This window comes from Pseudophryne corroboree, chromosome 5 (genome assembly GCF_028390025.1).
Source record: "Pseudophryne corroboree isolate aPseCor3 chromosome 5, aPseCor3.hap2, whole genome shotgun sequence".
Lineage (NCBI taxonomy): Eukaryota > Metazoa > Chordata > Amphibia > Anura > Myobatrachidae > Pseudophryne > Pseudophryne corroboree.
Window position 1 is genome coordinate 15,257,372 of NC_086448.1, and position 25,322 is coordinate 15,282,693.

At 49.1% G+C, this 25,322-nt stretch overlaps 1 protein-coding gene across 1 annotated transcript in view; it reads right to left on the bottom strand.

Moving 5' to 3' along the window:
* The window catches only part of PLEC (plectin), a 647,147-nt gene that overhangs the window by 250,445 nt on the left and 371,380 nt on the right, over positions 1–25,322 (bottom strand). The window contains exon 35 of the mRNA XM_063924739.1: positions 8,720–9,274. Within this exon, the coding sequence (XP_063780809.1) occupies positions 8,720–9,274 (555 nt within the window). The remainder of the gene's footprint in view (positions 1–8,719; positions 9,275–25,322) is intronic.

Sequence of the window (25,322 nt, forward strand, 5' to 3'; positions counted from 1 at the left end):
GCACAGGTCAGTCTTCTCCAACAACGAATGTTCCAATCCCTATGGATACAAGCCACGCTATGTGTACATACTGTACAGCGCAGCTCCCACCAGTTGCGGAACCCACGTCAGCTCCTGCACTTGTAGGGCCGCCAGCCAATTATCATCCGTTACCATGGTAACAGCCCTCTGATTGGTTGTGAGTGACCCATCTGTCAATCAATAGCAGCTGGTATTTCTTTGAAAGGGGGTCTACTGGTACCAGTGGGCCCTTAATACCCAGCATGCTGGAACCTGTGATTCACCAAGTACCGGCATGCCAGGAAGGCTTGCTGTGACCTGCAGTTCTCCTGCAAAAGACAATATTATTTTTATATGACTTTTATAACAAAGTTATCAACTTCGCACCTACCACAAAGGGGTGCCGGGGATAGTCCCAGGGTTCAGCCCAGCCTTGGGGTAGACTGGAGAGGGGGACCCATTTACTGGGTTGTCCCCACTTCCCCAGGAATCTCTGGCCTGGGCTGACATGTTAGGGGGGATAATGATTTGGGCAGGGTCACGGTCAGCTGGTTTAAACCAAATTTTTTATTTAAAAAATAAACACATATCTACACCAGCCCTTCCACCTCTTTACTGATAAATGGATGTTGTAGCAACCCTATTGTTATGTCCCGGGGCACTAGACAAGGCTGCCCCCTTTCCCCTATTTTATTCAATTTAGCTATAGATCCATTGCTCCGAAGTTTACAAAGAGGAAACTATTTTCGAGGAATTGAGATTGGTCAAAGGGAAATAAAGCTGACCGCTTTCGCGGACGACATCTTGTTGTTTGTGAGGGACCCCTCTGAGTCTCTCGATAGAATATTCTTTCTTTTGGCTGACTTTGGACTGGTGTCCGGCTTCGAAGTCAACATGTCCAAATCGGTGGCGCTTCGCCTTGGAACCCCTCTTCTCGTGTTTCTTATAAATCCAATATCCCAATATTGTGGGCTCGCCAACAATTTACGTACCTTGGGGTTAAAATCTCACATAATCCTTTCTTCCTTTATGATCTTAATTTTTCTTCTGTAATACGCTCTATAACAACAGAACTGGATGGCTGGAGAAATCTATTGTTGTCATATTTGGGTAGGGCAAATCTTATTAAAATGATTTCATTCCCAAAATTAATGTTTTTAATACAGGCGCTTCCCTATGTGATCTCTAATAAAGATGCAAAATCGATTAATCGCAGTTTTAGACAAATTATTTGGAAAGGTAAGCATCCAAGAATAGGATTGAACAAGCTGCAACAAACAAAATACAATGGGGGAATAAACTTTCCTGATGTCCAATTGTACTCCTATGCAGCACATATAAGATACATTACAGATTAGCTACATGGTCAAGATATCTATGCAAACACGTCTCTAGAAAGGGAATTCCTGGGAGAAACCAATCTCACTAGCTATCTTCATGTTCATGATCAGGAAATGTCACCAGAAATACGTGACAACCCATTGCTCTGGCATACTAGGAAAACGTGGCATGTATTGAGACATAAATTTGGATTAAATGCATATAAATCTCTGGTGGTCATTCCAAGTTGTTCGCTCGTTATTTTTTTTCGCAACGGATCGATTAGTCGCTAATGCGCATGCGCAATGTCCGCAGTGCGACTGCGCCAAGTAAATTTGCTATGCAGTTAGGTATTTTACTCACGGCATTACGAGGTTTTTTCTTCGTTCTGGTGATCGTAATGTGATTGACAGGAAGTGGGTGTTTCTGGGCGGAAACTGGCCGTTTTATGGGAGTGTTTGAAAAAACGCTGCCGTTTCTGGGAAAAACGCGGGAGTGGCTGGAGAAACGGAGGAGTGTCTGGGCGAACGCTGGGTGTGTTTGTGACGTCAAACCAGGAACGACAAGCACTGAACTGATCGCACTGGCAGAGTAAGTCTCGAGCTACTCAGTCTTTCGTTCGCAATTTTGATAAGCTAAGATTCACTCCCAGTAGGCGGCGGCTTAGCGTGTGCAAAGCTGCGAAAAACAGCTTGCGAGCGAACAACTCGGAATGAGGGCCACTATTACAAAGCCAAGGTTTGACAAAAAAAGCTATTTCCTTAACGTATAATTGCATATGTCAGGTGTTTATACCAGATAAGTCTGATAAGAACCTAACTTCATGGCTTTCCCCACTTCCTAATGGATCATCGAACTATATACTTCGTTTTCATGCCAAGGCGTGTACTCTGTTATCTTACTCTCCGTATATAGCTATGTTCTTAAACATATTACATAGAGCTTATTTATCTCCAAATAGGAGATTCTTGATAGGCGATTCTCCAAATTCCAACTGTTAAGTTGGGTACACACTAATAGATATATCTGCAGATCAATTGATCTGCAGATATATCTATGGACGGATCGGGCAGTGTGTTGAGCATACACACTGCCCGATCCGTCGGGGACTGACGTCATGAACTGGGCAGGCGTGTACACACGCCCGCCCAGTTCAGCTGACAAACACCGCCGGCCGCCGCATCATGTGTACGGCCGACCGCCCCATACACACACAGCGACGCGCCAATATATCGGTAGATATATTGGCCGTCGGCTGTGCTGCGCGGCCGGCGCGATACATCTGTGAACGACGGAGTTCACAGACGTATCGGCCGTACACACTGGCAGACGGTCCCACGATATATCGGTCGTTCAAGAGAACGCCCGATATATCGACCAGTGTGTACGGGCCTTTACAAATGTGGCGCTAATTCAACAGATTTATTTAATTGTCTTTGGGAATATCCTGTAATTAGGGGTTTTTGGACCCAGGTCAGAAAATATTCTACTGATAATTTGATTCATTATATCCCTATGACACCTGAATGGGCTTTGTTTGGCATGCTTCCTCCCAATATTCGCATATCGCATGGTGGCAAACGTCTCTTGCTAGCTATAGGAGCGGCGGCCTGCAAAGCCATTCTACAAACCTGGCTACAACCCTCTCAGCCACTCTTGTCACTTTTTAAAGCTAAATTGCATTACCTATTCAAGATGCAGTAATTCTGTCTAGAGAAGCTAAAATTGAGAGGTTCTTCCTAATGTGGGAATCATATATAGCCACCCTATCATTCCCAATAAGAACACAAATTCAGAATAGCTTAAAAGACACGACTTGGTATATGTTACAAATGGCAGCTAATGACCCTCCAATTCCTCTGTAATACGATATTTCGGATGACAATTGAACTCAGACAAAGTGTTTGGAATAAAGCCTAGTTTGATCAAAGAGATGGCGGGGCGCTGGTGGCACGGCAACTATTGACTATGATTGTATTCGACTTGATTTTTGTTCATATATAGTGTGTGTGTATGTGTATACACATGCGCTGTACCCCCTTATTGTGACATTACGTCATTTAACAGTATGACTCATATTTTATGTTACTGTATGTTGATTTTCTTAAATCGCGAAAACGTTATTATCGCTTGTCACAGTGATTTTGAATTGGAATACTGATGCTTCAATAAAAATAAAAAATAAAAAATAAATAAACACACTGTTTTTTTTTTTTTTTCCATTATGCTGTGACTACAGGCACAACAAAGTGACTTCTTCAAAAAGACTATTATAAGGGAATCCCCCTGGTATTATTCCACGTTCTTGTTGCTTATGATCTACATTTGAGTGAGCGAAACCAACGCAGTAAATTCACACACACAGCAGAGATACAGGGAGGGTGAACCAGATCAGAGAGGTACTAAATCTGCCTAGCATCAGCTAAGACTCCACACATTCCTCCCCTTACAATGCTATAGCACAGGAGAAAACCACAACTACCATTCTCATTCTTAAAGGGTAAACCACTCCAGCACATTAAAGAGGCAATACACAGATAAATACCTCATGGATTACTCTCCTTCATGTTTATCTGAGCTCCAAACCTTCAGTCCTGTTGAAATGTCTCTAGGTGCACTTTGTATGTTTTAGTATGTTTAGTTTATCTACATATATTCAGATGTAATAGGAATAATAAGCAGTAAAAATATCAAATCAACGCCTAATAACTTTGGGTTGTTACTGTTAGAAAGCAATTAAACATGGTTGATTAAGGTTTCTAACCCAAAGCAATGTTTCACAGTATTAATATAATAAGCAGGATTCGGTTTTGTTTTGTTTTTTCATTAAAACGTTAAACTGTTTTTGTTTGTTTTTATCCAACCCTGGCCACTGCGACCAGTGAACTGTGTCCCCTGGCTGTCACATTACCCCCATGCTAATGGAGCACAGTGAAAGCTCTAAAAATACGGGTGACCCCTACAAATGTTTATCCCCATATTTTTTGAACCAGGGCCGGCTCAAAGAAAATCCGGGGCTGGTTATGTTTGGGTTAGGGGTAGGCTGGGCTGGGAACATGCATTTTTTTCTGTTTTTTTTTTTTTAACTCTTTCTTTACTTTTACACACAGAGAAGCACTGCACAGATAACACTGATCTGTGCAGGCTTCTGCATTACATGCTGCTCACAGGCAAGATTTCAGACAGTCCCAGACCCTTGGCCTCATGCCTGGGACACAGTCTCAGACCCTGGGGCTGCAGGCCTGGGGCACAGTCACGGACTCGTGTCCTCATGCCTGGGACACAGTCTCAAACCCAGAGGCTGCAGGCCTGGGGCACAGTCACGGACCCGTGGCCTCATACCTGGGACACAGTCTCAAACCCAGAGGCTGCAGGCCTGGGGCAAAGTCACGGACCCGTGGCCTCATGCCTGGGACACAGTCTCTGACCCAGGGGCTGCAGACCTGGGACACAGTCTCAGACCCATGGCCTCATGCCTGGGACACAGTCTCAGACTCAGGGGCTGCAGACCTGGGACACAGTCTCAGACCCGTGGCCTCATGCCTGGGACACAGTCTCAGACCCAGGGGCTGCAGACCTGGGACACAGTCTCAGACCCGTGGCCTCATGCCTGGGACACAGTCTCAGACCCAGGGGCTGCAGTCCTGGGGCACAATCCCTTCCCAGGAAAACTAAGATAACCAATATAAACCGCAGCCGACTCCCCAGCAAAGTAACAATCAACATTAACCTCAGCCGGATCACCGGCATAGTAACATAATCAACATTAACCTCAGACGGATCACCAACATAGTAACATAACCAACATTAACCTCAGCCGCATCACCGACATAGTAACATAACCAACATTAACCTCAGCCGCATCACCGACATAGTAACATAATCAACATTAACCTCAGCTGGATCACCGACATAGTAACATAATCAACATTAACCTCAGCCGGATCACCGACATAGTAACATAACCAACATTAACCTCAGCTGGATCACAGACAGAGTAACATAACCAACATTAACCTTAGACGGATCACAGAGAAAGTAACATAACCAACATTAACCTCATCCGGATCACCAGCATAGTAACATAATCAACATTAACCTCAGACGGATCACCAACATAGTAACATAACCAACATTAACCTCAGCCGCATCACCGGCATAGTAACATAACCAACATTAACCTCAGACGGATCACCAACATAGTAACATAACCAACATTAACCTCAGCCGGATCACCGACATAGTAACATAACCAACATTATCCTCAGCTGGATCACCGACATAGTAACATAACCAACATTAACCTCAGCCGGATCACCGGCATAGTAACATAACCAACATTAACCTCAGCCGGATCACCGACATAGTAACATAACCAACATTAACCTCAGCCGGATCACAGAGTAATAAAACCAACATTAACCTCAGCCGGATAACCGACATAGTAACATAACCAACATTAACCTCAGCCGGATCACAGAGAAAGTAACATAATCAACATTAACCTCAGCTGGATCACCGACATAGTAACATAACCAACATTAACCTCAGCCGGATCACCGACATAGTAACATAATCAACATTAACCTCAGCCGGATCACCGGCATAGTAACATAACCAACATTAACCTCAGCCGGATCACCGACATAGTAACATAACCAACATTAACCTCAGCCGGATAACCGACATAGTAACATAACCAACATTATCCTCAGCTGGATCACCGGCATAGTAACATAACCAACATTAACCTCAGCCGGATCACAGAGAAAGTAACATAATCAATAGTAATCTCAGCCGGATCACCGACATAGTAACATAACCCACATTAACCTCAGCCGGATCACCGACATAGTAACATAACCAACATTAACCTCAGCCGGATCACCGACATAGTAACATAATCAACATTAACCTCAGCCAGATCACCGGCATAGTAACATAACCAACATTAACCTCAGCCGGATCACCGACATAGTAACATAACCAACATTAACCTCAGCCGGATCACAGAGAAAGTAACATAATCAATAGTAATCTCAGCCGGATCACCGACATAGTAACATAACCCACATTAACCTCAGCCGGATCACCGACATAGTAACATAATCAACATTAACCTCAGCCGGATCACCGGCATAGTAACATAATCAACATTAACCTCAGCCGGATAACCGACATAGTAACATAACCAACATTATCCTCAGCCGGATCACCGACATAGTAACATAATCAACATTAACCTCAGCCGGATCACCGGCATAGTAACATAACCAACATTAACCTCAGCCGGATCACCGACATAGTAACATAACCAACATTAACCTCAGCCGGATCACCGACATAGTAACATAACCAACATTAACCTCAGCCGGATCACAGAGAAAGTAACATAATCAATATTAACCTCAGCAAGCTCACCAGCAAAGTAGCATGCAATAACAAATATTAATCTCAGCCAATTTACTGGCAAAGTAACATAAACATTAACTCCAGCTAATTTACAATTTGAAGTAACATAATAAATATTAAACACAATCAGCTAGCTGGAAAAGTTACATACCCAATATCAACCTCAGCCAGTTTCTCTGCAAAGTAACATAACTAATAGAGACAAAGGTTGCCTAAAATAGGATCCGGAGCTGACTAATACCCCATTCACACCGCACAAATAACCCGGTATACTGCAGGGTCGACATGGTTCACTGGGGGTCATTCCGAGTTGATCGCTAGCGGCCGTTGTTCGCTGCGCAGCGATCAGTGTAAAAAATGGCTAATCTGCACATGTGTAGGCACCGCAATGCGCACGCGCGTCGTACGGGTACAAAGTCCATTGTGGTTTTGCACTAGATCTAGCGATGATTCCAATCACACAGCCGAATGCAAGGTGATTGACAGAAAGAGGGCATTTCTGGGTGTCAGAAACATAGAAAGACGCAGGCGTGTCTGGGAAAACGCAGGTGTGGCTGGGCGTCTGCTGGGCGGGTGTGTGACATCAAAAGCTGTCCCTCCGTCGTTGGAATCAACGCACACGAAGAGTAACTACAGGGCTGGTCTTGTTTTGCACAAAATGTGTTTGCAGTCGCTCTGCTGCACAAGCATTTGCACTTCTGCAAAGCGAAAATACACTCCCCCGTGGGCGGTGACAATGCGTTTGCACGGCTGCTAAAAACTGCTAGCGAGTGATCAACTCGGAATGACCCCCATTGTGTGGTGTGAAAGGGTCACTGCCGAATTTCCAGGTTGCCTGACCCGGTAATTCAACCCGGAAATAAAGAAGGGTTATTACGGGGTCAGGTGCGGTGTGAACGGGTTACCCGGGTACCCTTTCACAGCACAACATATCTTGGTGCAAGCAGGTGAAGTGTAGTTTGCTTTGTTATTTGCGTGGTACGTTCAAATAAGCGGTTTAGTGCCGTCGTAAAAAATGTCAGTCATTGTAAGCAGTGTGGGGAAAGTGGTGAGCAAGGCATGGTATGTTATGTAAGGGGATGACAGGCAGCCAGGCATATTCACCAGGCCGCACGCCCAGCGGCTGGGCCGCACAGGCTGTGTGCCAGTTGAAGGTGGTATGCTCATGGTCGTGGTCCCCAGGTGGGGCTGTTGTTGCGTGCCTGCTAGGTTGGGTCGAACATGTCCCACCCACTCAGTATGGAATAGGGGGTGAGGGACACGGCGTGCTCACAAAGTTGGGCCGAGCAAACCTCCACCAATAGGTTGAGGGGGAGGCGGGATGAGGCGTGCCCACAAGGTTGGGCCGAGCACACCTCCACCCATAGAGTGAGGGGGAGGCGGGATGAGGCGTGCCCACAAGGTTGGGCCGAGCACAACTCCATCCGTAGATTGAGGGGGAGGCGGGATGAGGCGTGCCCACAAGGTTGGACAGAGCACACCTCCACCCATAGATTGAGGGGGAGGTAAGATGAGGTGTGCCCACAAGGTTGGGCCCAGCAAGACTCCACCCATAGGTTGAGAGGTGGCGGGATGCGCCGTGCCCACAAGATTGGGCCGCATCCATGAGTAGACAGGGGGGCCCACGCCTCCACCCACGAGTAGACAGGGGGGCCCACGCCTCCACCCATGAGTAGACAGGGGGGCGGGATGTGGTGTGCCCATGCCGTTGGTCCGGACACGCCCCACCCATTTTGTGCAAATTGTGGCGAGAGCCTTGCCCGCCAATTCTTTTCTTGCCCTGCGATTTATGGTGTTGTGTACTGGTGTGTTTCCACATGAAATAAAACTGTGAACGATTTTGCCCAACGGTTATTTGGGGGGAAGCACTGAGGTTCATGGTCACCGGACAGATGGTCTTTCCCCCTTATAACAACCTCAGCAAATTTCATGGCAAAGACATTAACCTCAGCCAGCTCCCTGGCAAATTAGCATAACCAATATTAACCTCAGCCAGCTCCCCCGCACACTCTGTCAGCACTTTCACCGTCCTGGTGACGACAGGTTCACCACTTCTATCTCCTGTTGGATACTGTGTCACCTCGACTATCTCTGTGACGACGGTTTCTGTAACCTCCGTGACTTCCGTCACTTCTCTGGAGGCAAGTGGCTTCCAAGACCAGCTACTTCCAGAGGCCCTGTCCAGTGTTCCTCTCTGTGGGGTCCACACATTCCCCATGTGGTCCGGTGTGGACCTGGGCGTGCCTCTCTTGACTGCTGCATTCTGGACATTGGCATCTGCATTGTTCTGCTTCGGCAGAGGGTCAGTTCCTTGAGTTTTGCTGGATGATGGAGCAACGTTCAGTTCCTTCTCAAATACCAGCTCATTCTGTTTCTTCTCCACTGTGGTGCTGGGCTCAGCATTGTTCCTCACACTGGGGATGTCAGTGAGAGATTCCTTCTTCAGGCAGCACTCCTTCAGGAACTGCTCAGACTTCCTACTCTTGTCGCCCAGGCAGCTGGGTCTGCTGACTGAGTTGCCCATGGTCTGGGGCACCTGGGCCGAACGGGCGTGTCAGACATCGGGGAACATGCTCCCAGCCTGAAACATAAACATGGGAAAATAACGTTATCTTAGGCATTGAGATATTAGTACTATACATAATAACGTGAGAGCAACTGGTATAACATAGCCCCGGAGGGGTAACAACGTGAGGGCGCACACATGGTACTAGAGAGGTATAACGCGAGAGACGCACACATAGTCCTAGAGAGGTATCACGTGAGAGACGCACACATAGTCCTAGAGAGGTACTATATAACGTGAGGGACACACACATAGCACTGGAGAGGTACAATGTGAGGGCGCACACATAGTCCTAGAGAGGTATAACGTAAAGGACACACACATAGCACCGAAGAGGTACAATATGAGGGCGCACACATAGCCTGGAGAGGTACAACATGAGTGCGCACACATAGTCCTAGAGAGGTAAAACGTGAGGGACACACACATAGCACCGGAGAAGTACAACATGAGGGCATACACATAGCCCTGGAGAGATACAACATGAAGGCGCACACACAGTCCTAGAGAGAGAGGTAACAACGTGAGGGCGCACACATAGTCCTAGAGAGGTATCACGTGAGAGACACACACATAGTCCTAGAGAGGTACTATATAACGTGAGGGACACACACATAGCACTGGAGAGGTACAATGTGAGGGCGCACACATAGTCCTAGAGAGGTATAACGTGAAGGACACACACATAGCACCGAAGAGGTACAATATGAGGACGCACACATAGCCTGGAGAGGTACAACATGAGTGCACACACATAGTCCTAGAGAGGTAAAACGTGAGGGACACACACATAGCACCGGAGAAGTACAACATGAGGGCATACACATAGCCCTGGAGAGATACAACATGAAGGCGCACACACATTCCTAGAGAGAGAGAGGCACAGCGTGAGGGCGCACACATAGTCCTAGAGAGGTACAACGTGAGGGCGCACACATAGTCCTAGAGAGGTACAACATGAGGGCGCACACATAGCCACAGAAAAGGTACAACGTAAGAGCGCACACATAGCCCCAGAGAGGTACAACGTGAGGGCGCACACATAGCCCCAGATAGGTACAACGTGAGGGCGCACACATAGTCCCAGAGAGGTAAAACATGAGGGCGCACACATAGACACAGAAAGGTACAACGTGAGGGCGCGCACATAGACACAGAGAGCGACAACGTGAGGGCGCACACATAGTCCCAGAGAGGTACAACGTGAGGGCGCACACATAGACCCATAGAGATACAACATGAGGGCGCACACACAGCCACAGAGTGGTACAACGTGAGGGCGCACACATAGTCCCATAGAGGGAAAACATGAGGGCACACATAGCCACAGAGAGGTACAACGTGAGGGCGCACACATAGTCCCATAGAGATGTACAACATGAGGGCGCACACATAGTCCCAGAGAGGTACATTATGAGTGTGCACACATAGTTTCGGAGAGGTACAATATGAGAGCGCATACATAGCCCCAGAGAGGTACACCATGAGGGCGCACACATAGCCCCAGAGAAGTACAACGTGAGGGCGCACACATAGCCCCAGAGAGGTACAACGTGAGGGCGCACACATAGCCCTAGAGAGGTACAACGTGAGGGTGCACACATAGTCCCAGAGAGGTACATTATGAGTGTGCACACATAGTTTCGGAGAGGTACAATATGAGAGCGCATACATAGCCCCAGAGAAGTACAACGTGAGGGCGCATACATAGCCCCAGAGAGGTACAACATGAGGGCGCACACATAGCCCCAGAGAAGTACAACGTGAGGGCGCACACATAGCCCCAGAGAGGTACAACATGAGGGCGCACACATAGCCCCAGAGAGGTACAACATGAGGGCGCACACACAGCCCCAGAGAAGTACAACGTGAGCGCGCATACATAGCCCCAGAGAGGTACACCATGAGGGCGCACACATAGCCCCAGAGAAGTACAACGTGAGGGCGCACACATAGCCCCAGAGAGGTACAACGTGAGGGCGCACACATATCCCCAGAGAGGTACAACATGAGGGCGCATACATAGCCCCAGAGAAGTACAACATGAGGGCGCACACATAGCCCCAGAGAGGTACAACATGAGGGCGCACACACAGCCCCAGAGAAGTACAACGTGAGCGCGCATACATAGCCCCAGAGAGGTACACCATGAGGGCGCACACATAGCCCCAGAGAAGTACAACGTGAGGGCGCACACATAGCCCCAGAGAGGTACAACGTGAGGGCGCACACATATCCCCAGAGAGGTACAACATGAGGGCGCATACATAGCCCCAGAGAAGTACAACATGAGGGCGCACACATAGCCCCAGAGAGGTACAACATGAGGGCGCACACACAGCCCCAGAGAAGTACAACGTGAGCGCGCATACATAGCCCCAGAGAGGTACACCATGAGGGCGCACACATAGCCCCAGAGAAGTACAACGTGAGGGCGCACACATAGCCCCAGAGAAGTACAACGTGAGGGTGCACACATAGCCCCAGAGAGGTACAACATGAGGGCGCACACATAGCCCCAGAGAGGTACAATGTCAGGGCGCACACATAGCCCCAGAGAGGTAAAACATGAGGGCGCACACATAACCCCAGAGAGGTACAACGTGAGGGCGCACACATAGCCCCAGAGAGGTACAACGTGAGGGTGCACACATAGTCCCAGAGAGGTACATTATGAGTGTGCACACATAGTTTCGGAGAGGTACAATATGAGAGCGCATACATAGCCCCAGAGAGGTACACCATGAGGGCGCACACATAGCCCCAGAGAAGTACAACGTGAGGGCGCACACATAGCCCCAGAGAGGTACAACGTGAGGGCGCACACATAGCCCCAGAGAGGTACAACGTGAGGGCACACACATAGCCCCAGAGAGGTACAACGTGAGGGCGCACACATAGCCCCAGAGAGGTACAACATGAGGGCGCACACATAGCCCCAGAGAAGTACAACGTGATGGCGCATACATAGCCCCAGAGCGGTACAACGTGAGGGCGCACACATAGCCCCAGAGAGGTACAATATGAGGGCACACACATAGCCCCAGAGAAGTACAACGTGAGGGCACACACATAGCCCCAGAGAAGTACAACGTGAGGGCGCACACATAGCCCCAGAGAGGTACAACATGAGGGCGCACACATAGTCCCAGAGAGGTACATTATGAGTGTGCACACATAGTTTCGGAGAGGTACAATATGAGAGCGCATACATAGCCCCAGAGAGGTACACCATGAGGGCGCACACATAACCCCAGAGAGGTACAACGTGAGGGCGCACACATAGCCCCAGAGAGGTACAACGTGAGGGTGCACACATAGTCCCAGAGAGGTACATTATGAGTGTGCACACATAGTTTCGGAGAGGTACAATATGAGAGCGCATACATAGCCCCAGAGAGGTACACCATGAGGGCGCACACATAGCCCCAGAGAAGTGCAACGTGAGGGCGCACACATAGCCCCAGAGAGGTACAACGTGAGGGCGCACACATAGCCCCAGAGAGGTACAACGTGAGGGCACACACATAGCCCCAGAGAGGTACAACGTGAGGGCGCACACATAGCCCCAGAGAGGTACAACATGAGGGCGCACACATAGCCCCAGAGAGGTACAACGTGAGGGCGCACACATAGCCCCAGAGAGGTAAAACATGAGGGCGCACACATAACCCCAGAGAGGTACAACATGAGGGCACACACAGCCCCAGAGAGGTACGTGAGGGCGCACACATAGCCCCAGAGAGGTACAACATGAAGGCACACACATATCCCCAGAAAGGTACAACGTGAGGGCACACACACAGCCTCAGAGAGGTACGTGAGGGCACACACATATCCCCAGAAAGGTACAGCGTGAGGGCGCACACAGACGGAAGAAATTCAGGTAACAAATTGTTTGCAGGATTGGAATGCTCACGTTAACATATAATGGGCAGCACAGTGGCATGGTGGATAGATACAGTATGAAGACCCATCTCTAATATGCTGAGCCATATCTAGTACAGAGCCTAATATGCAGAGCCATATCTGGTACCGAGCCTAATATGCAGAGCCATATCTGGTACCGAGCCTAATATGCAGAGTCTAATACGCAGAGCCATATCTGGTACGAGTCTAATACGCAGAGCCATATCTGGTACGAGGCCTAATATGCAGAGCCATATCTGGTATTGAGCCTAATATGAAGAGCCATATCTGGTACAGAGTCTAATATGTAGAGCCATATCTGGTACCGAGCCATATATGCAGAGCCATATCTGGTACTGAGCCTAATATGCAGAGCCATATCTGGTACAGAGTCTAATATGTAGAGCCATATCTGTACCGAGCCATATATGCAGAGCCATATCTGGTACTGGGCCTAATATGCAGAGCCATATCTGGTACTGAGCCTAATATGCAGAGTCTAATACGCAGAGCCATATCTGGTATGATTCTAATATTCAGAGCCATATCTGGTACAGAGCCTAATATGCAGAGCCATATCTGGTACAGAGTCTAATATGCAGAGCCATATTTAGTACCGAGTCTAATATGCAGAGCCATATCTGGTACAGAGCCTAATATGCAGAGCCATATCTGGTACAGAGTCTAATATGCAGAGCCATATCTGGTACAGAGCCTAATATGCAGAGCCATATCTGGTACAGAGTCTAATATGCAGAGCCATATCTATCTAGTACCGAGTCTAATATGCAGAGCCATATCTGGTACTGAGCCTAATATGCAGAGTCTTATACGCAGAGCCATATCTGGTATGATTCTAATATGCAGAGCCATATCTGGTACAGAGCCTAATATGCAGAGCCATATCTGGTACAGAGTCTAATATGCAGAGCCATATCTGGTACAGAGCCTAATATGCAGAGCCATATCTGGTACAGAGTCTAATACGCAGAGCCATATCTGGTACCGAGCCTAATATGCAGAGCCATATCTGGTACTGAGCCTAATATGCAGAGTCTAATACGCAGAGCCATATCTGGTATGATTCTAATATGCAGAGCCATATCTGGTACAGAGCCTAATATGCAGAGCCATATCTGGTACAGAGTCTAATATGCAGAGCCATATCTAGTACCGAGTCTAATATGCAGAGCCATATCTGGTACAGAGCCTAATATGCAGAGCCATATCTGGTAGAGTCTAATATGCAGAGCCATATCTAGTACCGAGTCTAATACGCAGAGCCATATCTGGTACAGAGCATAATATGCAGAGCCATATCTGGTACTGAGCCTAATTGAGAAGCCATATCTGGTACAGAGTCTAATATGCAGAGCCATATCTGGTACCGAACATAATATGCAGAGCCATATCTGGTACCGAGCATAATATGCAGAGCCATATCTGGTACTGAGCCTAATATGCAGAGCCATATCTGGTACTGAGCCTAATATGCAGAGCCATATCTGGTACTGGGCCTAATATGCAGAGCCATATCTGGTACAGAGTCTAATATGTAAAGCCATATCTGGTACCGAGCATAATATGCAGAGCCATATCTGGTACCGAGCCTAATATGCAGAGCCATATCTGGTACTGAGCCTAATATGTAGAGCCATATCTGGTACCGAGCCTAATATGCAGAGTCTAATACGCAGAGCCATATCTGGTACCGAGCCTAATATACAGAGCCATATCTGGTACAGAGCCCAATATGCAGAGCCATATCTGGTACCGAGCATAATATGCAGAGCCATATCTGGTACCGAGCATAATATGCAGAGCCATATCTGGTGCCGAGCCTAATATGCAGAGCCATATCTGGTACTGAACCTAATATGCAGAGTCTAATACGCAGAGCCATATCTGGTATGATTCTAATATGCAGAGCCATATCTGGTACAGAGCCTAATATGCAGAGCCATATCTGGTACAGAGCCTAATATGCAGAGTCTAATACGCAGAGCCATATCTGGTACCGAGCCTAATATGCAGAGCCATATCTGGTACTGAGCCTAATATGCAGAGTCTAATACGCAGAGCCATATCTGGTATGATTCTAATATGCAGAGCCATATCTGGTACAGAGCCTAATATACAGAGCCATATCTGGTACAGAGCCTAATATGCAGAGCCATATCTGGTACAGAGTCTAATATGCAGAGCCATATCTATCTAGTACCGAGTCTAATATGCAGAGCCATATCTGGTACTGAGCCTAATATGCAGAGTCTTATACGCAGAGCCATATCTGGTATGATTCTAATATGCAGAGCCATATCTGGTACAGAGCCTAATATGCAGAGCCATATCTGGTACAGAGTCTAATATGCTGAGCCATATCTGGTACAGAGCCTAATATGCAGAGCCATATCTGGTACAGAGTCTAATACGCAGAGCCATATCTGGTACCGAGCCTAATATGCAGAGCCATATCTGGTACTGAGCCTAATATGCAGAGTCTAATACGCAGAGCCATATCTGGTATGATTCTAATATGCAGAGCCATATCTGGTACAGAGCCTAATATGCAGAGCCATATCTGGTACAGAGTCTAATATGCAGAGCCATATCTGGTACAGAGCCTAATATGCAGAGCCATATCTGGTACTGGGCCTAATATGCAGAGCCATATCTGGTACTGGGCCTAATATGCAGAGCCATATCTGGTACCAGGTCTAATATGCAGAGCCATATCTGGTACCTAGACTATGCTGCAGAGCCATATCTGGTACCAGGTCTAATATGCAGAGCCATATCTGATACGAGTCTAATATGCAGAACCATATCTGGTACCTAGACTATAATGCAGAGCCATATCTGGTACCTAGATTATAATGCAGAGCCATATCTGGTACAGAGTCTAATATGCAGAGCCATATCTGGTACCTAGACTCTAATGCAGAGCCATATCTGGTACCAGGTCTAATATGCAGAGCCACGTCACTCCACTCATCAGTTCTGGCAACGCTCTGTTTCCTGCAGTACTCCATATGCCTTAACTCTTCCCAAATTCACCCATTCTAACAATTTGCGAGGCTTTGTCCGATGCGTCGTGTGATCAGGATTCTGCGTCTAAAGGCCCATCAGCAGCTGGGAGTCAGCGCCAGCTTGTAGAGGTGTGCGGTGATAACGCCATGTCACAGAAACAGGCTTGGGATTGGTGCACTGTCTGCAGCGGACCAGGGGCCTAATTCAGATCTGATCGCAGCAGCAAATTTGTTAGCAGATGGGCAAAGTCATGTGCACTGCAGGTGGGGCAGATGTAACATGTGCAGAGAGAGTTAGATTTGGATGGGTTATATTGTTTCTGTGCAGGGTAAATACTGGCTGCTTATTTTTACACTGCAATTTAGATTTCAGTTTGAACACACCCCACCCAAATCTAACTCTCTCTGCACATGTTATATCTGCCCCACCTGCAGTGCACATGGGGGGTAATTCTGAGTTGATCGCAGCAGCAAGTTTGTTAGCAATTGGGCAAAACGCAAAACCATGTGCACTGGAGGGGGGCAGATGTAACATGTGCAGAGAGAGTTAGATTTGGGTGGGTTATTTTGTTTCTGTGCAGGGTAAATACTGACTGCTTTATTTTTACACTGCAATTTAGATTTCAGTTTGAATACACCCCACCCAAATCTAACTCTCTCTGCACATGTTATATCTGCCCCCCCTGCAGTGCGGGATCCGGTCTGAAGATCGATAGTGTCTAGGTCGACAATGTTTAGGTCGACCACTATAGGTCGACAGTCACTAGGTCGACATGGATGGAAGGTCGACAGGGTTTCTAGGTCGACATGTGCTAGGTCGACAGGTCTAAATGTCTACATGAGTTTTTCACATTTTTTTTTTTTTAATTTTTTCATACTTAACGATTCACGTGGACTACGATTGGAACGGTAATCTGTGCCGAGCGAAGCGGTAGCGGAGCGAAGGCACCATGCCCGAAGCATGGAGAGCGAAGCGAGCCATGCGAGGGGACGCGGTGCACTAATTTGGGATCCCGGTCACTCTACGAAGAAAACGACACCACAAAAAAAAAAAATCCTCATGTCGACCTTTAGACCTGTCGACCTAGCACATGTCGACATAGAAACCCTGTCGACCTTCCATCCATGTCGACCTAGTGACTGTCGACCTATAGTGGTCGACCTAAACATTGTCGACCTAGACACTGTCGATTTGATGAACCACACCCCTGCAGTGCACATGGTTTTTCCCAACTGCTAACAAATTTGCTGCTGCGATCAGGTCTAAATTAGGCCACAGGTTGTCTGGCTGTATTACTGCTCATCTTGTCTGTCCTGTTGTTATTCCCGGAGACCTCAACAAGTTCCAGAAGCTGATGTGTCCTTTCCACGCAGTAATCAGATCGCACTACGCACCTCAGTGTGCTACCATGTGTCTGCCAGCCCCGCCATCCTACAGCTGATGCTTTGACAGTATGACGGATAGGAGGCGCAGTCTGATGCCCGTGAGGGGAAGCAGCAGTCTACCTGCTCTGGCCTGGCGGGGAATTAGATTGACACAGAGAACATTACACGTGTGAGAGGTCCTGTCACCTTACTGATTGAACTACCCTGGTATATATATATATATATATATATATATATACTGCATTATGGCATGCATGGCATATGCCCAGCACGTTGCAGTGTGAGCAGGACACGATGTCGGCGTTTTACTGGCACTGTGCACCCAGTTCATTAGCATCACGCTGGCTGGGCGAGCCGATCCCCCCGGAGCTGCAGCTGTCTCTTTGTTACTGACTGTTATCTCCCTGTAACGCAGAACACAGAAAGCAGACTGCCCATCTGTCGGCATGCGGCAACAAGACTGGGCATAATACGGGTAGTCCTGGCACGGAATAGGCGCGTCTCTGGGCCCGCAACGTCTGGGAAGTTGTAGCCGCGATGAAAGGGAACAGCAGTGAGGATAAATCACCGCTCACCATTTATCTTGGTGTAATTCCCCCGTATAGCAGACATGTCCCTCGTACAATGATCCAGCAAGCTGTTAACTTTCCCAATGGGTTGCTTCCCTCACCTGGCATAACGCCCAGCTGCCCACGGAGGAGATACGGAGGCCGGCACACTATTACCGCTGGTCACACGTCGCTGCCGGGACAACGCACATCCCAGGCCCAACACCAACACATAAGACAGCTGTATACCCTGTATAAATGCACAGGACACCATGAGATATTGGTATATACTGCACAGAGTAATATCACACTACCAAAATAAACATGCAACACTGCGCGTTCCCTGCGCAAATGCCGCTTCCTGATCCGGGCAAGATAGGGAGGGTAATATTTCCCATCGTCGGGCAAATAGCGGCCATCCTTACGGAACACAATCACACAGAAGCTTCTCAATTAACTGGCACCCGTAGATATAGTATTATCCGATACTGCGTCTGATACTGAGTCGCAGGGAAAAACTCAGGCAGCAGCGGGTCTTGGCGGTCGCCCGTCTCGAGTTTATGCAAATGCCGCTACAATCCCCTTCCCTTGTGTACATCTGTGCTGGTGAACGTGCCAGGAACTTCTGCTGCACCACACACCCGCCTGACCGATGGTGTGGACAGGGCAGACTAGCAGTCGGCAGCTACGGTTGTACATTACGTTGCACTGTCAGAACGCAGGAATCTGTACCCGCTGTAATGACTGCGCACACACAATGGTATACAATACAGAAAGAGAAGGAAGACATGTTTATACACATGGAAAGGGCACTGTGCAAATACAAACATTCCCTTTAATAATACAATCACCAACAGAGTCTGGGAAAAATGTTTATGGTTTGGGGTTAATTTGGTACCTGCCTGATTGGAACCAACAGAGATACCATGTGAGGTGACGTGTGCTGTATTGTGACCAGGTGACTGTGGCGGACATAGGGCTACACTGACCTGACTATCATGTATGTGGTACCAGTGTGAGATGGCGTGTGCGGTACTGTGACCAGGTGACTGTGGCGGCCATAGGGCTACACTGACCTGACTATCATGTATGTGGTACCAGTGTGAGGTGGCGTGTGCTGTACTGTGACCAGGTGACTGTGGCGGCCATAGAGCTACACTGACCTGACTGTCATGTACGTGGTACCAGTGTGTGATGATGTGTACTGTGCTGTACTGAGACCAGGTGACTGTGGCGGCCATAAGGCTACACTGACCTGACTGTCATGTACGTGGTACCAGTGTGTGATGATGTGTACTGTGCTGTACTGAGACCAGGTGACTGTGGCGGCCATAGGGCTACACTGACCTGACTATCATGTATGTGGTACCAGTGAGAGGTGGCGTGTGCTGTACTGTGACCAGGTGACTGTGGCGGCCATAGGGCTACACTGACCTGACTATCATGTATGTGGTACCAGTGTGAGGTGGCGTGTGCTGTACTGTGACCAGGTGACTGTGGCGGCCATAGGGCTACACTGACCTGACTATCATGTATGTGGTACCAGTGTGAGGTGGCGTGTGCTGTACTGTGACCAGGTGACTGTGGCGGCCATAGGGCTACACTGACCTGACTATCATGTATGTGGTACCAGTGTGAGGTGGCGTGTGCTGTACTGTGACCAGGTGACTGTGGCGGACATAGGTCTACACTGACCTGACTATCATGTACGTGGTAACAGTGTGAGGTGATGTGAGCTGTACTGTGACCTGGTGACTGTGGCGGCCATAGGGCTACACTGACCTGACCGTCATGTACGTGGTACCAGTGTGAGGTGACGTGTGCTGTCAGTGTGAGGTGACATGTGCTGTACTGAGACCTGGTGACTGTGGCGGCCATTGGGCTACACTGACCTGACCGTCATGTACGTGGTACCAGCGTGAGATGGCGTGTACTGTACTGAGACCTGGTGACTGTGGCGGCCATAGGGCTACACTGACCTGACTATCATGTACGTGGTACCAGTGTGTGATGATGTGTACTGTGCTGTACTGTGACCAGGTGACTGTGGCGGCCATAGAGCTACACTGACCTGACTGTCATGTACGTGGTACCAGTGTGTGATGATGTGTACTGTGCTGTACTGAGACCAGGTGACTGTGGCGGCCATAAGGCTACACTGACCTGACTGTCATGTACATGGTACCAGTGTGTGATGATGTGTACTGTGCTGTACTGAGACCAGGTGACTGTGGCGGCCATAGGGCTACACTGACCTGACTGTCATGTACGTGGTAACAGTGTGAGGTGATGTGAGCTGTACTGTGACCAGGTGACTGTGGCGGCCATAGGGCTACACTGACCTGACTATCATGTATGTGGTACCAGTGTGAGGTGGCGTGTGCTGTACTGTGACCAGGTGACTGTGGCAGCCATAGGGCTACACTGACCTGACTATCATGTATGTGGTACCAGTGTGAGGTGACGTGTGCTGTACTGTGACCAGGTGACTGTGGCGGCCATAGGGCCACACTGACCTGACTATCATGTATGTGGTACCAGTGTGAGGTGGCGTGTGCTGTACTGTGACCAGGTGACTGTGGCAGCCATAGGGCTACACTGACCTGACTATCATGTATGTGGTACCAGTGTGAGGTGACGTGTGCTGTACTGTGACCAGGTGACTGTGGCGGCCATAGGGCCACACTGACCTGACTATCATGTATGTGGTACCAGTGTGAGGTGACGTGTGCTGTACTGTGACCAGGTGACTGTGGCGGCCATAGGGCTACACTGAGCTCACTGTCATGTACGTGGTACCAGTGTGAGGTGACGTGTGCTGTCAGTGTGAGGTGACATGTGCTGTACTGAGACCTGGTGACTGTGGCGGCCATTGGGCTACACTGACCTGACCGTCATGTACGTGGTACCAGCGTGAGATGGCGTGTACTGTACTGAGACCTGGTGACTGTGGCGGCCATAGGGCTACACTGACCTGACTATCATGTATGTGGTACCAGTGTGAGGTGGCGTGTGCTGTACTGTGACCAGGTGACTGTGGCGGCCATAGAGCTACACTGACCTGACTATCATGTACGTGGTACCAGTGTGTGATGATGTGTACTGTGCTGTACTGAGACCAGGTGACTGTGGCGGCCATAGGGCTACACTGAGCTCACTGTCATGTACGTGGTACCAGTGTGAGGTGACGTGTGCTGTCAGTGTGAGGTGACATGTGCTGTACTGAGACCAGGTGACTGTGGCAGCCATAGGGCTACACTGACCTGACTATCATGTATGTGGTACTAGTGTGAGGTGACGTGTGCTGTACTGTGACCAGGTGACTGTGGCAGCCATAGGGCTACACTGACCTGGCTATCATGTATGTGGTACTAGTGTGAGGTGACGTGTGCTGTACTGTGACCAGGTGACTGTGGCGGCCATAGGGCCACACTGACCTGACTATCGTGTATGTGGTACCAGTGTGAGGTGGCGTGTGCTGTACTGTGACCAGGTGACTGTGGCGGCCATAGGGCTACACTGACCTGACTGTCATGTACTTGGTACCAGTGTGAGGTGGCGTGTGCTGTACTGTGACCAGGTGACTGTGGCGGCCATAGGGCCACACTGACCTGACTATCGTGTATGTGGTACCAGTGTGAGGTGACGTGTGCTGTACTGTGACCAGGTGACTGTGGCGGCCATAGGGCCACACTGACCTGACTATCGTGTATGTGGTACCAGTGTTAGGTGACGTGTGCTGTACTGAGACCAGGTGACTGTGGCGGCCATAGGGCCACACTGACCTGACTATCGTGTATGTGGTACCAGTGTGAGGTGGCGTGTGCTGTACTGAGACCAGGTGACTGTGGCGGCCATAAGGCTACACTGACCTGACTGTCATGTACGTGGTACCAGTGTGTGATGATGTGTACTGTGCTGTACTGAGACCAGGTGACTGTGGCGGCCATAGGGCTACACTGAGCTCACTGTCATGTACGTGGTACCAGTGTGAGGTGACGTGTGCTGTCAGTGTGAGGTGACATGTGCTGTACTGAGACCTGGTGACTGTGGCGGCCATTGGGCTACACTGACCTGACCGTCATGTACGTGGTACCAGCGTGAGATGGCGTGTACTGTACTGAGACCTGGTGACTGTGGCGGCCATAGGGCTACACTGACCTGACTATCATGTATGTGGTACCAGTGTGAGGTGACGTGTGCTGTACTGAGACCAGGTGACTGTGGCGGCCATATGGCTACACTGACCTGACTATCATGTATGTGGTACCAGTGTGAGGTGACGTGTGCGGTACTGTGACCAGGTGACTGTGGCGGCCATAGGGCTACACTGACCTGACTATCATGTATGTGGTACCAGTGTGAGGTGACGTGTGCTGTACTGTGACCAGGTGACTGTGGCGGCCATAGGGCTACACTGACCTGACTATCATGTATGTGGTACCAGTGTGAGGTGACGTGTGCTGTACTGTGACCAGGTGACTGTGGCGGCCATAGGGCTACACTGACCTGACTATCATGTATGTGGTACCAGTGTGAGGTGACGTGTGCTGTACTGTGACCAGGTGACTGTGGCGGCCATAGGGCTACACTGACCTGACTATCATGTATGTGGTACCAGTGTGAGGTGGCGTGTGCTGTACTGTGACCAGGTGACTGTGGCGGCCATAGGGCTACACTGACCTGACTATCATGTATGTGGTACCAGTGTGAGGTGGCGTGTGCTGTACTGTGACCAGGTGACTGTGGCGGCCATAGGGCTACACTGACCTGACTATCATGTATGTGGTACCAGTGTGAGGTGACGTGTGCTGTACTGTGACCAGGTGACTGTGGCGGCCATAGGGCTACACTGACCTGACTATCATGTATGTGGTACCAGTGTGAGGTGACGTGTGCTGTACTGTGACCAGGTGACTGTGGCGGCCATAGGGCTACACTGACCTGACTGTCATGTACTTGGTACCAGTGTGAGGTGACGTGTGCTGTACTGTGACCAGGTGACTGTGGCGGCCATAGGGCTACACTGACCTGACTATCATGTACTTGGTACCAGTGTGAGGTGGCGTGTGCTGTACTGTGACCAGGTGACTGTGGCGGCCATAGGGCTACACTGACCTGACTATCATGTATGTGGTACCAGTGTGAGGTGACGTGTGCTGTCAGTGAGAGGTGACGTGTGCTGTACTGAGACCTGGTGGCTGTGGCAGCCATTGGGCCACACTGACTTCACTGCCATGTACGTGGTACTAGAGTGCTAAGTGACATGACGCCCTATCCTGCTGGAAGCAGCCATTAGAGGATGGGGATACTGCGCCTATAAAGGGACGCACTTGCATACCTCCCAACTTTGTAATGCCTCATATTGGGACTCTTGCGTGCCAGAGGCGCGTTGCATTAAAATGGGCATGGCTTTGTACGGGAGGGGCATGTCCTCAGTCAGAATGGGCGTGGCCTTGCGGCTTGGCTGTTATCCCAATGCTTAGCATTCCGACAGGGATCTGGTAAGTATGCTTACCCTCCGCCCCCCAACCCACCCTTCCAGCAGCCTAACCCTAACCTCCTCACATAGCCCCCCTGTCCACAGCCTAGCCCTAACCTTCCCCGGTGGTGTCTAAACTTACCTCCCCCTTCCCGCAGCCTAACCCTAACTCACCCTTCCCCACAGCCTAATTCTCCCCGGGGGTGACTAACCTTAACACCGCCTCCCTGCAGCCTACCCCACCCTTCCAGCAGCCTAGCCGTAACCTTCCCCGGTGGTGTCTATACTTACCTCCCCCTTCCCGCAGCCTAACCCTAACTCACCCTTCCCCACAGCCTAACTCTCCCCGGGGGTGACTAACCTTAACACCCCAATCCCTGCAGCCTACCCAACCCTTCTCCGCAGACTAATCCGAACTCTCCCCCGCAGCCTAAACCTAACCTCCCCAGCGGCCAAAACCTAGCATACTTACGTTCGGGATGTCGGCGGTTGTGATTCCAGTGTCGGCATTCAAAGTGATGTTGGAGTTCTGGCATTGGCATGCTGACCGCGTGTCGGGATTCCACTGCCGGAATTTCGAGCGCCGGCATCTTGTCCACATCCTGCATGGTTACTAGTACTATATGTAACAATGGAACCAGCCAGCCCATTCTCCTCTGACCTCTCTCATTAACTGGCTGCTTCCACCCACAGAACTGACGCTCTCTGGATAAACTATAGAACCCGTTGTGCCTCAAATTATCAGGAAATCAGTTTATGAGATACCTATACTGCCTGGCCTCTACAATCAGTGCACGGTCAATGGCACTTCCCCTTTCTGGAGCGTGGCCTAAACAACTGAACCTCTTGACCATGCATGCTTTTATACACAGCCACATGATTAACTGATTAGATTTTTTTAATTAGGAGCCTGTGTACCTAATAAAATAGATGCTGTGTGTTTTGTGTATTTATCTATACATATAAAATAGACGCTCTGTGTTTTGTGTATATATATATATATATATATATATATATATATAGATATATATAGATATATAGATATATATATAGATATATATAGATAGATAGCCACATACCATATATATAGTGCAGTGCTACTTTAAACATGAATTACACAGGTTCTGTTACTGACACCAGATGAAATGCAGTCTTGAATTACGCCAGCCACAGAACTATACCCCTTCAACGCAACATGGTCTTACCCAGGTGCTCAGTTACTGGCTGCTTCTGCATGGAGCCCACACATGCTGGGCAGCTTAATTCCCACACTGCAATGTAGATCTGAGCTAGGACATGCCCCTCCCACACCTAACTCTCTGCACATGTTACATCTGCCCCCCTGCAGTGTAGCATGGTGTTACCCAGGTGCTCAGTTACTGGCTGCTTCTGCATGTAGCTCACACATGCTGGGCAGCTTTATTCTCACACTGCAATGTAGCTCTGAGCTAGGACATGCCCCTCCCACACCTAACTCTCTGCACATGTTACATCTGCCCCCCTGCAGTGTAGCATGGTGTTACCCAGGTGCTCAGTTATACCCCTTTTACACTCGCAGAAAAATCCCGGGATATTGCACGTGAACGCGCATCATCCCGGGATTTTTCTCAGTGTAAATGGGTACAGGGACAATTTCCCGGGACGAGCATCCTGGGATTTCATCCCAGGTC